We start from the raw sequence: 14,504 nt of genomic DNA on the forward strand, positions 1-14,504 counted from the left end.
TCAATATTAACATGCTGTCATTTCCCTTTAAATAATGGTAGCCAGTCCCATGTTAAATTCTCTTACAGGAAGTGACAACATGTATGATACCGATATGTATGCTGTAAATCATTTACTTTGTGGTGTCATGATTTTAGTGTGTTTCACTCTATCACCTTCCACCCTATTAGACGAAATTATAAAACACAATATAAATTTTCAAAACAATTGTGGAAAAACATGAAAATTAACTTTTCACCCGTTAGCTCATTCTCCCTCACTGAGCAACAGCTAATAAGGAGCTCTAAGTTTCCGTCATGCTGCTTTCCTAATAGGATGGTATTTTCATCCATACCAAAAGAAAACGCCCTGCATAGCAGGAAGGATCCTATATATGACTGAACGGCAAACTGACAAATATGAAAGTAACCTTGTAAAAGACACCTAGATCATTTTGACCAAACCCATCATTGCTTTAAGACACAGGTAATGGATAACAGAATAGGAAAAAGAACCATGAACTTAGTTACAAATGCAGCTAAATGTGTTACATTACGCCAGGGGTCTGCAGTCCTGGAGAGCTACTATCCAGTAGGTTTTCTATCCTACCTGGCTTCTGATGAACCACACCTGTTCCTGGTATTTACCTGAGTCCCCTGCAGTAGACTGAAAGGCAATTAGCAGTACAGAGCAGAATGTAATGTCCTTATACATACTGCAAAACAAATTAAAGAATGGTTTCATTATTTTATGACCATATTTAAACATCATTGAACCTCTATGGGAAGTTCCACCTCTTTCATCCATGGGGGAATTTTTTCTTGAAGAATGGTGCAATATCCCACTTCACCCAAATCAGGACCTGTGTGAGAGCATTCCAAGGGGGACTCTGGGTGGCCCTCTTCCTTATTGGGTGTTTGCCATTTGTCAATATATTGTTAGGCACTGCCATAATGTTTTCGACCCCCACAATTGAGATTTGCACTAAAAAGTCTGTTTCCAGGAAGGTTACACACATGTACAAACAATATTTTGCAATGGTATAGCACACGTCATGAAACTAGAAATTAAAAACTAGTAATAATGTTATACACATAATATGAAAACAAAGGAAAATTTGAATTATGGCTTAAAAGTTACTGTTCTGGTAATGTCAACGGAACCATATCTGAAACCACTATCGGATTTCAGTACACACTTATTTACAAAAACAATATGTAAAGCTTTAGCAGTAAATATGAAATATTTATTTTGTTTTAAAATATTTCTTTCCCAAGGCTTATCAGAACTAAACATTTAGTAAGTAACCATTTTTTAAACACTAAATTTCAGTATGGAAATAAATTCAGTTTTAATACAAACCTTGTTCAATAATATTAAATTCAGGCTTACAGTACACAGATTCATTCAGGTTAAGATAACCAATTGAAAAATAAATAACTGGCCATATTTATATAAAATTCAGCATGTTTTTACAGTCATTGAAAGAATGAATCTTGTCACCTTACTAAGTGTGATATTATGAACTTCATAATTCCATATTCGCTATAAAAAAAAACTGACACATGCCCTTAGAAGTGAGGTTAAAATTCCCCCTTTTTAAATGTTAATTATCCTCTGTTGCCTGAATGTTCTACTGCCCTTCCCAGAAATGTAAAGTTATTAAATACAAAGATGTGGGAACAAGTTCTATTTGAAATTGTGTTCCGCTAACAACCGGGTGTCCTCGTGCATTGTGAGTGTCAGATAATACCCTACATAACAATATAAAATGTGCTTAGTAAAGACGGGGTGTCCAAAAAAACAATATTAAAAAAGTCAGAGGTACCCCATTTTCTCTTCCCCCCCCCCCCCCCCACCCCACCCCGGGAAGTGGCCTGTCACCCTATTCCATTCTTTTGGCACTTGAATTAGGACATGCTGACTCACTTCCTTCAGTCCTGGGTCTCGACCAGCCGGCCAAGACATTCTAGTCTCTGTTTCTGCCTTATTTACGTAGAAAAACTGTAAAAATGAGTTGTTTTAAAAATAAAATGTCTTCATATATATATATATACACTTTATATATATATATATTTATATACACTCTTTCAAAGTGAGCAGTTTTGGTCCTTTTTAATGTCAAAATTTAAGAAAACACGACACGTGTCTGTTATATTTTAGCAACAAAAGAGGTCAGAATCGTGATTAGTGTCAGGAGGAACAAACTGGTGTAGTGAGCAGTCGTGAGTTCCCCTCTGCCGGGGGTCTAAAAGTAGGGCACAGCCGTGAGCTTGTACCACTTGACAGTCTCTTTGCTGAGGTTGAAGTCTTTCAGGCTCAGGGTGAGGCCTCCCAAGTAACAGTTCTCCCTCAGGGGCTCGGCACTGAGCACGCTCAGCTGCAGCTCCCGCGGGCTCAGGCTCTCTCTGCTGTAGCCGCTGTACACAAGCTGCAGGGGGCGACAGCATGCAGTGGCCGTCAGCGTTCGGCCAGACATCTGCCTTGCGAGCTCAAACCAATCCCTTTGGTTCAGCTAAATGCCAAGCCTGTAATACAGCTATTCCATGATATTCCGAGCCATCCGGCTGGGATTGCCCTCTCGAAGGCTATGTAGGGCTGCATTAGAAATAGCTCGCAATCACTTATAATGGATGTCTAAAAATAACGGTAGACGTAAGTTTATCCTGTCACATCTGTCCTGCTTTGCTGTAGTGTGACCACAGCTAAAAATGGAAATAGATTTTCAAATTAGAAAAAAAGGATAGTATGAAAAACTCACCATTTCGTTAAAGGTGGGGTTCCTGGTTTTCCTGGAGATCTTTGTTTTACGTTTCGTGGTTTTGTGTGGATCAGGGAGCAAATAGGTCTTCACATAAGGATTGGGGTCCGTGCCGTCCTCTGACACCTGCGAGAGAACAGGAAATGAACAAACTGATGAATGATCAAAGAAACGAATGGACATCAGGATCTGACATAAGGTCACATGATTATACATACGGTCACATGATTATACATACGGTCACATGATCTGACAAGTTCAGGAGCCAGTTACGGTTCTAACAGGGAAAGAGGTAAATGGTCGACAGTGAGGCAGACTGACACTCACCAGGTCTCTGATGTGCATTACCATGATGAAAAGGTTGCCGTTCCTGTAGGACACAGACAGCTTCACTTCGCCCCCCACCTTCCCTGTGGTCGGGCTCATCGGCATCATATCTGCAAGACCGCCACCCACCTTTAATGGTTTCTGTTCAAGCTACATTGCTGCTGGGGGTGGAGGTGAGCAAAGACGAGTCTGGGTGGTGAGAATGAAGCTTTGGATAACCTACCTTGAGGTTTAGTCATGCCCTCGAACCCTTCGTTCTTGTCATCTCGAGCGATCGGATGGAAGAATGTGTAGATTAGGTCACACTGAGGGGACAATGAAGACCATTTTTAATCCTTAAAGGACCGAGACTGGAACCTTCCTTAAAAACACAGGTCATCATGTAGGAGGGGTCAGTCACCTGGGTCACCTCAGTGGAGCTCCTCATCAAGCTGTGCATGTAGCTGTTGAGCTCCACCTTCCTCTTGGCTGCCACCTCCTTGATGTGCGTGCGGCCCAGGACCATCTTGTTGGGGAATCTGTGACGTTAAGGGGGTAGAACTTCAACCAAATCATCACCCATGTGGGAGCCTGTGGACTCCCATTTGTAACAGCCTGTTTTAGAGGTCAGAACATGTTAACATGGCAGACAACCAAATTAAGACAACAAAGCACTCTACCCAGGGAGCTTCCATAGCTGGAAGAGGATAGTCAGCTTATTATGCAGCTCCTGGAACTCATCAAAGGTGCGCAACACAAACTGCGCCTCACTCTGGCCCTCTCTGAATACTCTCACCACGTACGTCTGCGGGATGGAAAGAAAACCAACATTACTTAGGACCTACACCAGTGCTTCCCAATAAGGTCCTTCAGGACTCGCAGACAGTCCACCATGTTGCACAGGGGCTGGCCAACAGCAATAATGTGGACCAACTATGGGTCCCTGAGGATCGGATTGGGGCACACCGGCCTACACGAACACAACTTCAATTACACTTTCCTGAATTCTGTAAATGCATTTTGCATTTTCATACTTCCCAATGCATCATGTCATCAACATCCCAAACCAACAATGATTTTGTGACCTACCCTAAAGTAACACATTTCCAAAGATCTGGAACTGGTAGCTTGTTCAGAAGCCCAAGATACACAGCATGAAATAAAACTTAAGTGTTTTGGGGCAAATTTCAACTAGCATTTTGGGATCTGTCACCTTGGCTCATGACACGTCTTAATGATCAACAGATGTCTGTCTCCAAAGATGAAAAGCAGAACCTCAACCTTTTTGTTGCTGAATGGGGCAGTTCACCCCAAAACTGAAAAAAAGATATGTTTTAGAGGGGCTTTAGGGCTTTCTATCCATCCATCCAGAAGATGAGGTGCTCATGATTGTATCTTCTGCACAATGATATGGGTGATGAGTTTGGTATAAGAAAATATTTAGTACATTGAACTGCTCACAACAAAATCTGTGGATTATCTTCATTACCTGGGTCATGGTGTAAGAGACGTTGCTGTTGAATTTTTCATAAGTATTTTTCTGGCACTTTAATCACCACAGAAATAATGCCGTTCACTCCCATTATAATCAAGAGAAGCCCAACATTTCTACAACCGGTATCCAAAACTAGGCGACTCCCAGCAGAACATCCTAGATGGATAGATATCACTAAAGCCCCTCTAAAACATGGGGGTAAACTGTCCCATGTGTTACTGTTATACTACAGTATGCTTCCTATTGTTGCCATAGCCGTCACTGTGCTGTTAAGCAAATTTCCAAAGCAAAAAGGCAGCATAGAAGGTTCTGGTACTGTAGATGATCACAGATGTCAAGGGATAACAGCAGCAGTGCTCACATAGTGCTTGTCTGGGTTGTATCTCTTATGGAAAGTGAAGATGGAAGCGTCACGGATGCGGCCGTCCTGCTTAAGCGTGTAGGTCTTGGGTGAGAAGGACAGGATGGGCTCATCGTTGGAGGGAAGGCCAGAGAAGCGCAGCTGGGCCAGGTTGTGAATGAAGAAGTTGAACTTGGTGGCCATACTGCCCAGGCTGGACTCGATCAGCCTGGAAGGAAGCGACCAGTCAGTAGCACTGGGCTAAATGGCTCTTAGGCTTTTCATTTCTGGGAATGCAACATGTGTAAGTACTACATATGTTGATACATGGTTATTCTGTTAGAACCATCCACATTTTTAAGCATGCAATTATATATTTTGTATATAACTCAAATAGGCTGTATGTGTTCATGCAAACAATTTTACAATTGTTTTCGGTATATGCGTATTTTTTATAGAATCTTTGAAAAGAATTTACTACTCTGGATTCCCTTTGCAATGAACCCACCAATCCCCTACAACGCATTAGTTGTATGTTTAAAAAAAAAAAAAAAAAAAAAAAACCCTAAGTACTGAGCTGTTACCACACCTGGTGAAGAAAATGGTGGCTTCTGCATCAGTGGTTTCAGGCTGCAGAGCATCATACACATATTTTAGGTCCTGGGCTCCGGTCAGCTCTGGAAGACCTGATGATGTCATCTGTCAACACACACATGTGCGCGCACACACACACACACACACATCCCATAAGCTGATCAGTCAGCAGACACCACGGGGAGGACATACGTAACAGTGACATTCTGAAATGAACTGGCATAAACATCCCGACTGGAGGAAAAAGGGGAAACATCTAATGCAACACGTCATAAAATTACCAGGGACAGCAGGTTGAGGAAGAGGCTGGCATTTTTGCGTATCAGGTTGTAGGCCTGCGAGCACAGGTCCACAAACAGCTGGAAGCGGCTGGTGGGCCTCTCCCCTCCGTTGATGACGTATGCCATGTCAGAGGTCAGCACAAAAGGGGCGCGGTCCCTGACACAGCGGAGGAGCAAAGAAAATGTGATCACATGCCGTCTTGAAGTGATACGACTACGTTGCGCCAAACGAGAATCAAAATCAGGATTATTGCCCAAGTACGCTCACACACAAAGAATTTAACTCCAATTGTCTATCCTGTGTACCTAAATGACAGCTTGACCAACATTCATTAACACAATTAAGACAAAACAATGTTACATGAAATCCTTCTGATACACAGTACCAGTCAAAAGTCTGGACACACCTGCTTTTAATGCATTTGTCCCTATTTTAGTCACCTTATAGTAAAAGGCCTCAAGACAATGCATAGTATAAGAAACATTACAATGACCAGGAAAATGTGTTCAACATCTCAAAATTTCTTCAAATTTTAGATACTTCAAAATAGCTTCCTTCTGTTTTAATGACAGCATTGCAGACTCTTGTCATTCTTACAATCAGGTTTCAGATGTAGGGTTTTTATCACAGTTGTTGATGATATTCAGCAGGCATATCCAAGCTTTGAACTGGTACTGTACGTGGCTTGTGGTGGTAAAAGTTCAAGAATGCATGCCAGGGCAAGAAATGTCAGAATAAAAACTGTGGACTGTGACTCAGTAAACTTGTGATTAAATATCATGGACAAATGGTTTTCTCCCCAAGACCTAGAAGCAAGACCCATTTTCCAAGGAGTAGCACAGTGTCTGTATGCTTTTGGGTTATTTCTGTGTTATCAACAGATTTATTTCTGTAGCTCCTACCTAATAATAACTTCGCTAAAGCCACAGAGAACTTTGTTAAGACAGAAACAGCACCTGAGATTTAAAATACCGTAATGCATGAGCCTCCGTGAAGGAACAAACAAATGAATGCAACGCACGCTGCAAGACTGCAGCCGGGCGACATACCTCTTAAAGCTTCCGAACATCTGTGCGTGTCCCAGGAATTTGCCGAAATCGATGTGGAACATGTGACCGGTAGAGCGAAGCATTATATTGTCGTTATGTCGGTCACAGATGCCCAGCACGTAGGTAGCCACGCAGCAGCCCGCACATGAGTAGATGAAGTTCTCGGATGCCTATTAGGAGAAGCGCCACAGAACAGTACCGTTACAGATCAAACTCTCTGACAATCCACTGCAGAGTCCCCCATGACCCAGGGATACTGGTTTCATGCAGGTCGTGGTGGGGCTACAGGTAGCATGACGATATTTCGTACCTTTTCATACTCTTCCTCAGCTGGGTTGTACTTGCGCAGCCACTCCGCCAGCGGCTTGTCCTTGAAGGAGCCCGTCACCCCATATTCTCCCTGGATCTTCCGTAGAGTTTCAGAGGCTGGGACCAGCTCTACCATGCCTGAAGCAGCAAGTGGCAGACAGGGCTTAAACACCAAATTTGATCCATAGCAACAAAGCCCCCCGGTTTCCGGAATGTTCCGGTGTACGTGGGCTGGGCGAGCAGCAGCCTTCTCAGCAGGTGGCTGACGTGATTTCAGGGACAGAAAACAAAACAAACAACGATCGGTGACTGTAAGGTCTACCTTTGTCTTTTCCGGTGGAGATGCATTTGAAGTTGACAATTCGTAGGTCTAGACCCTCCTGGAGCCAAATCCGGTCCATAATTCGGATCATCTGCAGTGCCAGCATGTCCTGCCTGAGGTCTTCCCCCACCTGTCACGCACACGCAAACATATTACGCACAGGTGATCACAAAAACACCCCCTGTTCTTTAAACTGGCAGTTTTATTTAGTTAATCTAACTTCAAAAAATAATCATTCACAATATGAAATCATTCACAGACTGTCTAAGTATTTTTTTGTTCTTAAACTAGGATCTTTGTCAAATAACCATACAATATGTGCTGTACATAATGCCATCAGAACAATCACAGGAAATTGTGTGATTATGCTGTGAAAAATCCATTTGTAATTATGTATACCTGCCACCAGAGGGACTAAACTATCCAACATGGCACTCCACCAGTTCCCCCTGCTCCCAGACAATGAAACACATCCCACAGAAACGTACGCTAGCTGGGGTCTGGTATGCACATTAAGGATCAGGTTTAAATCGGCTCATGGAAAATTCATTGCTGAAATGTTTCAGTAAACAAAAAAAAAAAGCACATTTTAAACATAGGCCACACCAAAAGAATTTTCTTAAGTACATAAATTAATTCCATCAGCCATATCGCTTTACCAACCAAGTGATACTTAAAGAATCAGACTACTTTCAGATTATTTTATTTAGATCTTTTATCTGCCTGGAAACCTAAGAGGACGGTGTAAATATTTAATTCATCTGTGATACTCTTCAGCCATTCTCTACCTCCTACGCATTATCTTGACGATATAGCTGGGTTTTCCCAGCATGTTAAGGCTGGCCAACTTCCACTAAGTCCTACCTTGAACATAACATTGATCTCTTCTCCAAGTGGGTCGGCATTGACCAACGCGAGTTTCAGAGGCACCGCATTGGAATTGAAGAAGGAGCAGGCCTGTTGGAAGACAAAAGAAAACCCTATATCTGTGTGTCTTCTTCTCACAGAAATGGCACAGATAATTACTATATAACCATGGCAACAAAAAGGAGGATTTAACAAAGGAGGCTCCCAGTTAAAGATCAGAGTAAAATATTTACTAAGCTAGACGTCCTTCCAGAAGCGAATGTAAAACTGCTTGGCTGGACTTAAGCGTTGGCACGCCACGTCCTGATTGGCATCAAGCGAAAAGCAGCACTCTGCAAGTCTTTAAATCCAGCATTTCTTGAGAAGCCAAGTGCTCTGGGGCTGTTATAATCACAGGAGAGTGTGATGCAAAGTCAGCTAAGTGTCTCACCTTCCCAAGCAGGCCTTTGGCCACCAAGCTCGGACTGAGGGGCAGTCGGCAGGTGTTCTTCTGGAAGAAGGATTGCACAACTCCCAGCCCCTCCTGAAGAACAGCCTGAAGGGGGAGAGTTGAAAACCAGTCTTGCCACACCTGAAGGAGAAACAGCGCCCCCCTATGTCTATTCAGGAGCAGTGACCCCACCCCTCTTCCTCGTGAAGAACTTCCTCACCGGTCTGGTGGAGCTGCTGGCCTGCCGCACCTTCTCAGCCAGCGACCCCAGGAGCTGCGTCAGCTGAGCCTGCTTGTCCAGCTCGGCCCGCATCCCCGCTCCGCACAGGCACAGCAGCGCCCCCAGGACACGCTCATAGCGTATGCCGAAACAAGGGTCCTGCACGGCGTCCCGCAGCAACCTGGGGAGCGCAGAGCACAGATGAGCCATCTGCTCCACAATTCTGGGTCACATCAACAGGCCCGACGAGGAAACACACTCACACCAGGTTAAGCTGGATGAGTACTCAGGATGCCCAGAAGAACTCACCAGTAAAGGTAATGGGCAATGTTGACATTGCCCAGGGCTCGAGAGAGCAGGAATATCACTAAGGCATTCTTCAGGTGGCACTCGAACTTCAGTGCCTGGATAGAGAGGAAAATGACTACTTCAGATCAAGAACAACTGATTAATACAATTAATGGCATCTGGTTAATGGCAGGTAAAGGGCTCACCTGCACCAACTGGGGCAGATACACAGCGAGCTCGTCATCACTGCTGCTCTCAATCCAGCTAACGGCCACACTCCGCACCTCAGTGTCTGCAAACCTGACCCCCCCCCCCCAGAACACCTTGGGTCATCCCAAACAAATCAATCAGAACACTACAGTCTAGCATGGTGCTTATGGAACAAGTGGCTGCGCCTCTGTTTGTATCAGTTGCCCCAACTTCCTGTTATCTACATTCAATCTGGTTCCTGTCCACTCAGAGAAATGTAAAATGACCAGTATTTTTCAACTGTGTGTCCAGCTCTAGTCGATTGCGCTTAACTTACTTGGAGTCCAAAAGCTCCAAGGCGGAGACTGGAGTCAGGGGTGGCCATTGATGCAGGAGAGTGTGGATCTCTGCCATGCTGCCCCAGTCCCAGCTGGGGGCGCTGGCCAGGACTTTGGGCAGGCTCTGCTTATAGGCACGGCAGTAGTGCCGCTTGTCCCACAGAAGCAGCCTGTCAGCACGTGTCAGCCTGGTGAAAAGCACAGAGGATAATCAGAGGTGGATGACTAGAGGTCTGCTGAGGTCTTGGCAGCTAATGGAAAATGCAGATTCGCATCCACAAAAAAATCTGCAAAAGTGGCACCAATATAAAAGGGAGAAAAGAAATTCCACCTCCTAAAATTTATCCGCCGAGTGGAAATACACAGTTAAGCTGAGCGTGGCTCTCAGGTCCGTGATTACAGGCGTCTCGAAGCAATAAAGCGCGATGCTCAAGGACGGAGAACTGAAAGCGCTGCGGTGTCCCACTCACTGTCTGAAAGGGTGTCTGGGTTTCACGCTGTCAAGGGGAATTATCTGAGTACTGGGGTTTCTAGGACTTCCATCAACAGCCAAAAGTAGCAGCAAAAAACATTCACTTCCTGCAAATTTCGACCCATGAGGGAACATTCCGTTACCGGTTTGGAAACTTTTTCTCAAATTCTTCATAGTTGTTTCTATTAGAGATTCACTCTCAGTCACAGCTAATATGGTAACGACAGGCCATATCAACCTGTAGGTCATCAGAATTCTACCACTCCTACTGCTCGGGTGGGGTGGGGTTCATCAGCCCTGCTTACTCTTGGCACTGAAAGGGAACTTTGTTTCAAAAGCAGACGTAACTATTTTAAGTGCATGCTTAAATTTTCCACTGGGGAAGGAAGGGGGGGGGGTGACAACTGAACACTGGCCAGCCAGCCATGACCTGGATACGCCACCCATGATTGAGCTGTATGGAGACTATACTCCCCCAGGGGGAAAACTCTGGCCAGGGGCCACTGTAACATTTTACATCCTTATGGCCTTTTTATAACCCAGAAGCTCTGCTGATTGCACATGAGATTTGACCTGGGGTGGAGCAGGACTCTCGTACCCAAACATGGAGGCCCGGTTGCACAGCTTCTCGATGCAGCGAGTCAGGTCGGGGTCAAGGGCCTCCAGTGACTGGGGGTCGGGGCAGCTGGTGGCCTGGGGCCCCACATAGAGGATATCCACAGCTGGACTGGGGAAGTCCACCTGGGGGGGGAGCATGCCCAAGAGGCAGCAAAGTAAATAATCAATCATCATCATCATCATCATCAGGATCCTGACAGTACCAAAAAGCACACCAACAACAGCAATAACACAAGGCACACAAGTCAAATTCTGTGCCAGGGTTCTAAGGCTGTCATACTGGACGTGAGGAGTATTCATTAATATTCGCTCTTTACGTCGAAGTTAGAAAACGTCTCGTCTACAGCCACAAGATGTTCTAATCAAAGCCTGTTTGCTCAGCAAATGGGTTCATTAGGAGGTCCAGCACACCCGCAGCAGGATCCTCTCCACGGGGCTCCTCTTGTGGCCCGTGATACCGGCCAGGGCTGTTGTAGGGGAGGTCCACAGGTTCAACAGTTTGGGCCCACGAGCCAGAACCCTGAAGACAATCCCAGGGCACAAAAGAAAAAATGAACTCTTTATTACTGTAATGTCCGCAAATGAGAATAGGTTATTGGGCTGTTGCAAACTGTTGCAAATGCAATCCTATTAAATTACCGTCGGAAGTCGAACAGGGGCATGGATACTTTGCCCAGTAGTTCCGGTCCCTTGCGCTGCTTGTTGGAATCGGGTGAACTGTTGGCATTCTGGTTCAGAATTCCAAACAAGGAAAGGCTCAGCATTGACTCCAAGGGCAGGAGGGCAACCGGGATGGGAAAATGTATCCTGGGGGTAAAGAAAAATTTCTGTGAACAAGAGGGCTTTTCAGGACATGAAAACAGCCTTTCTGAAGTCCCATAACAGTATCGAGTCACTTACAGTTCATCCCATTTAATGTGGTAGAAGAAATTCTTGTACGTGCCGACCTTCTTGGACTGAACTGGCTTGAACAGATTCTTTCCATTGTGTGTTAGGGCACACATCAGATAGTACTTTTCATAGCTGAAAGAACGCAAGAGGAGAAAATGCCAGCTGTTAGGTGCAAACGTGGTCAAAGGCGAGAAAAGACAGAACGGAGATATGTATGCTTTCAGTCCAGCATCAGACTACGTGCCTTCCTCGATAACACACAATTTCATTAAATATATATACAAAAAAAAAAACACTTCTGCAATGACTTAATTCCCAACACTGTCACACTAATGAAGCATGACGCCATGTTACTAAACCACATTCATGTCATGGCTGATACATTCAGTTACACCCCTGTAACAGCCCAGAGCACCGGGGAGCCAGTTCGGATGAAAGACCTGGTTTGGGAACTCCAGCAGGATGTGTCTGGGAATATTCTTTAAATATAGCGCTCAAGTAAGCTCTAAGGAGATGGCTGCAGGGAAAAGCCTATTATTAGCTTGGGTCTTGTTCATTTTTAATCTGGGCTGGGCGTGCGACCAGGAGGCCCGAAAGCAGAAAATGTGGCAGCACTTTGGACCGCGCCTTTCACTTCCTGCAATGGCGATGGTGAAGCCCACTCCTACCATGTTCCTGCACCCTACGACTGTTGACTATGAAAGGGAAGAAAACACATGAGGGAATGAGGGCAGAGTCGAACACGGGCCACAAATGGGGAGGGGGGGCACTTTTGTCCAAGCCAAGGACGGACAAGGGGCTTCAAAACACTCCTCGCTGCTGGGCAAAAGTTGAATGTGCTCCCCGATGAGCATGACCTCATCATTTTCGCATAGCTAAACAAGCCGCCTGCACCGTGCAATCACAGCACCCCCACCCCCACCCCCACCCCCTGAGTAAAGAAACTTCCCCTAGGGGACAGAAATTGGCCATGTATCAAGTTCAAGTTTCATGGTGCAGATCTGGCTGAGAAATCACAGCACTGTGATGGCGTCGCCATGAGGAAATACCAGTCAGGATGTGAGAATCGGTCTGTTTGGGGGAACAGGACCAAAGTGCAGAAAAAAATACAAGATCCTATTTTAATCTGCAAGGACAGGAACCGTGGACTGACCCATGAAGACTTGTGAACAACACCAGGAATCCTGCTCACACTTACAACATCTGATTATGAGATATACATTGAAGCTCTCTCTCAGCGAAACGCCATATGCCCTATCCAGGGAGCCAAAAAGTAGACAGACAATCATCCACCCTTTAATTAGAGGCCGTTACATATTTGATGATTTGAGGGCTTCAGTATTGAGTGGCCTGATTTTAACTGGAATCAATAAAACAAAAAACCTCTGGCACTTTTTTTTGTAACAAACACGATTAATGTTGGGCTTAACTAAACACTTGCTCATCAAGTGAGCCAAATGCTGGTCCAAGTCCAGCTTCTCTGACAACCAACAAGTGTTTAATATTCCTGATACCCACACAGCCACCAACCACCAGCAGGGGGTGCTGCACCATACCTGCTGACCCACACGTTAGTAATGCCGTGCACAGCAACCAGGGTGAATTGCAGGTGCTCCGTTGTGTCTGAGGCTTCCTTGCTGTCCCGGACCTCATTCGGCTGACCCTTGGTAGGCTGGCCCTCAGAGCCACTGGACGATGGGGGGCAAAATGAGCGAAGGTACAGTTTGATCAGGTCGTACACAGCGGCGGTGAGGCCAGCAAGGCTCTCCTCCACTGGACTGATGTGGCCTGAGGGCCAAAGAACAAGGAGTGTTGCATCAGCCACATGTTTTAATTCATAACGACAAGAAACATAGCAACACACTACGTCACCCAACCCCCAAAATCTGAAAGCCTTGGCCATGACTTACCATCTGCTGAGCCATCTGAGGATTTTATACCAGCCTGAAAAAAAACAAATGAATCAAGCACGTCTTAAAAATCAGGTCCAAAATGCATGTTTTGGGACACACAATATAAATTACAATATAGATTACGGTGTCGTCACATTTTCCATTAGCTACCAAGCCATGAACCAAGAGTGATACGGAAGACCTGGCTCACCTCAAAGGATTTGGTTTTGGGGAGGTTGACAGAACGCTTGACCTTCTTTACTGCTTCAGTGATTGCCATGGACTCCACCTCGTCCATCAGACAGCAGATGTTCTTCACGGTCTGGATCACGTGCTCCATGGTCTTGTACTGGGTGTTCTGCAGGAGACAGACAGGAGATGAGCCCTCGCCCTTACTGCAAATGCAAAGCAAGATGTTTACTTGCCTTTATGAAGAGTATAAGACAAAATAAATCAATGTTTGGAACTAGATCGGTTTGTTGGTACACATGGGGGCAGTGTGTGGCTCAGCGGGTTGTGCCTGAGATCAGGATGTTGTTGGTTCGTATCCCATGGTCAGCATAGTGATTTCACCATCGGGCCCTTTAGCAAGGCCCTTATCCCCCAATTGCTTCAGGTACTTGTGTCCGTCCCTGCTTTCTTAAATGTATGTCACTTTCGATACAAGCATCAGCTAAATAAATGAATGCAAACATAACTGCATTTTGAAGGTTGGAATTAGATTAACCACAATGTGCAGGCAATATAAAGCGGAGTTTGTTTATTCACTAATAGTTTATTGTTCACCATGCATCTGCTAGCATAAAAAATAGACCATGTCAGTATCATAACAAGCAATCAACAGGATCCAACCACTTGTCAC

General features: G+C 45.1%; 1 protein-coding gene across 3 annotated transcripts in view; it reads right to left on the minus strand.

Moving 5' to 3' along the window:
* Positions 1-1,203: 1,203 nt before the first annotated feature.
* The window catches only part of pik3c2a (phosphatidylinositol-4-phosphate 3-kinase, catalytic subunit type 2 alpha), a 32,281-nt gene continuing 18,980 nt past the window's right edge, over positions 1,204-14,504 (minus strand). For all 3 annotated transcript variants that reach the window (XM_023809304.2, XM_072698170.1, XM_023809296.2), the window contains exons 9-33: positions 13,854-14,000; positions 13,661-13,694; positions 13,307-13,538; positions 11,760-11,882; positions 11,499-11,666; positions 11,271-11,379; positions 10,840-10,982; positions 9,769-9,957; positions 9,449-9,542; positions 9,264-9,358; positions 8,955-9,135; positions 8,735-8,839; positions 8,302-8,394; positions 7,438-7,567; positions 7,117-7,253; positions 6,807-6,976; positions 5,757-5,913; positions 5,471-5,580; positions 4,903-5,110; positions 3,727-3,851; positions 3,468-3,585; positions 3,291-3,372; positions 3,068-3,177; positions 2,741-2,866; positions 1,204-2,410 (exon numbers count right to left, since the gene is read on the minus strand). In XM_023809304.2, coding sequence (XP_023665072.2) covers positions 2,228-2,410; positions 2,741-2,866; positions 3,068-3,177; positions 3,291-3,372; positions 3,468-3,585; positions 3,727-3,851; positions 4,903-5,110; positions 5,471-5,580; positions 5,757-5,913; positions 6,807-6,976; positions 7,117-7,253; positions 7,438-7,567; positions 8,302-8,394; positions 8,735-8,839; positions 8,955-9,135; positions 9,264-9,358; positions 9,449-9,542; positions 9,769-9,957; positions 10,840-10,982; positions 11,271-11,379; positions 11,499-11,666; positions 11,760-11,882; positions 13,307-13,538; positions 13,661-13,694; positions 13,854-14,000 — 3,369 coding nt within the window. In that variant the 3' untranslated portion in view covers positions 1,204-2,227. The remainder of the gene's footprint in view (positions 2,411-2,740; positions 2,867-3,067; positions 3,178-3,290; positions 3,373-3,467; positions 3,586-3,726; positions 3,852-4,902; positions 5,111-5,470; positions 5,581-5,756; positions 5,914-6,806; positions 6,977-7,116; positions 7,254-7,437; positions 7,568-8,301; positions 8,395-8,734; positions 8,840-8,954; positions 9,136-9,263; positions 9,359-9,448; positions 9,543-9,768; positions 9,958-10,839; positions 10,983-11,270; positions 11,380-11,498; positions 11,667-11,759; positions 11,883-13,306; positions 13,539-13,660; positions 13,695-13,853; positions 14,001-14,504) is intronic.

Source organism: Paramormyrops kingsleyae, chromosome 13, assembly GCF_048594095.1.
Source record: "Paramormyrops kingsleyae isolate MSU_618 chromosome 13, PKINGS_0.4, whole genome shotgun sequence".
Classification (NCBI taxonomy): Eukaryota; Metazoa; Chordata; class Actinopteri; order Osteoglossiformes; family Mormyridae; genus Paramormyrops; species Paramormyrops kingsleyae.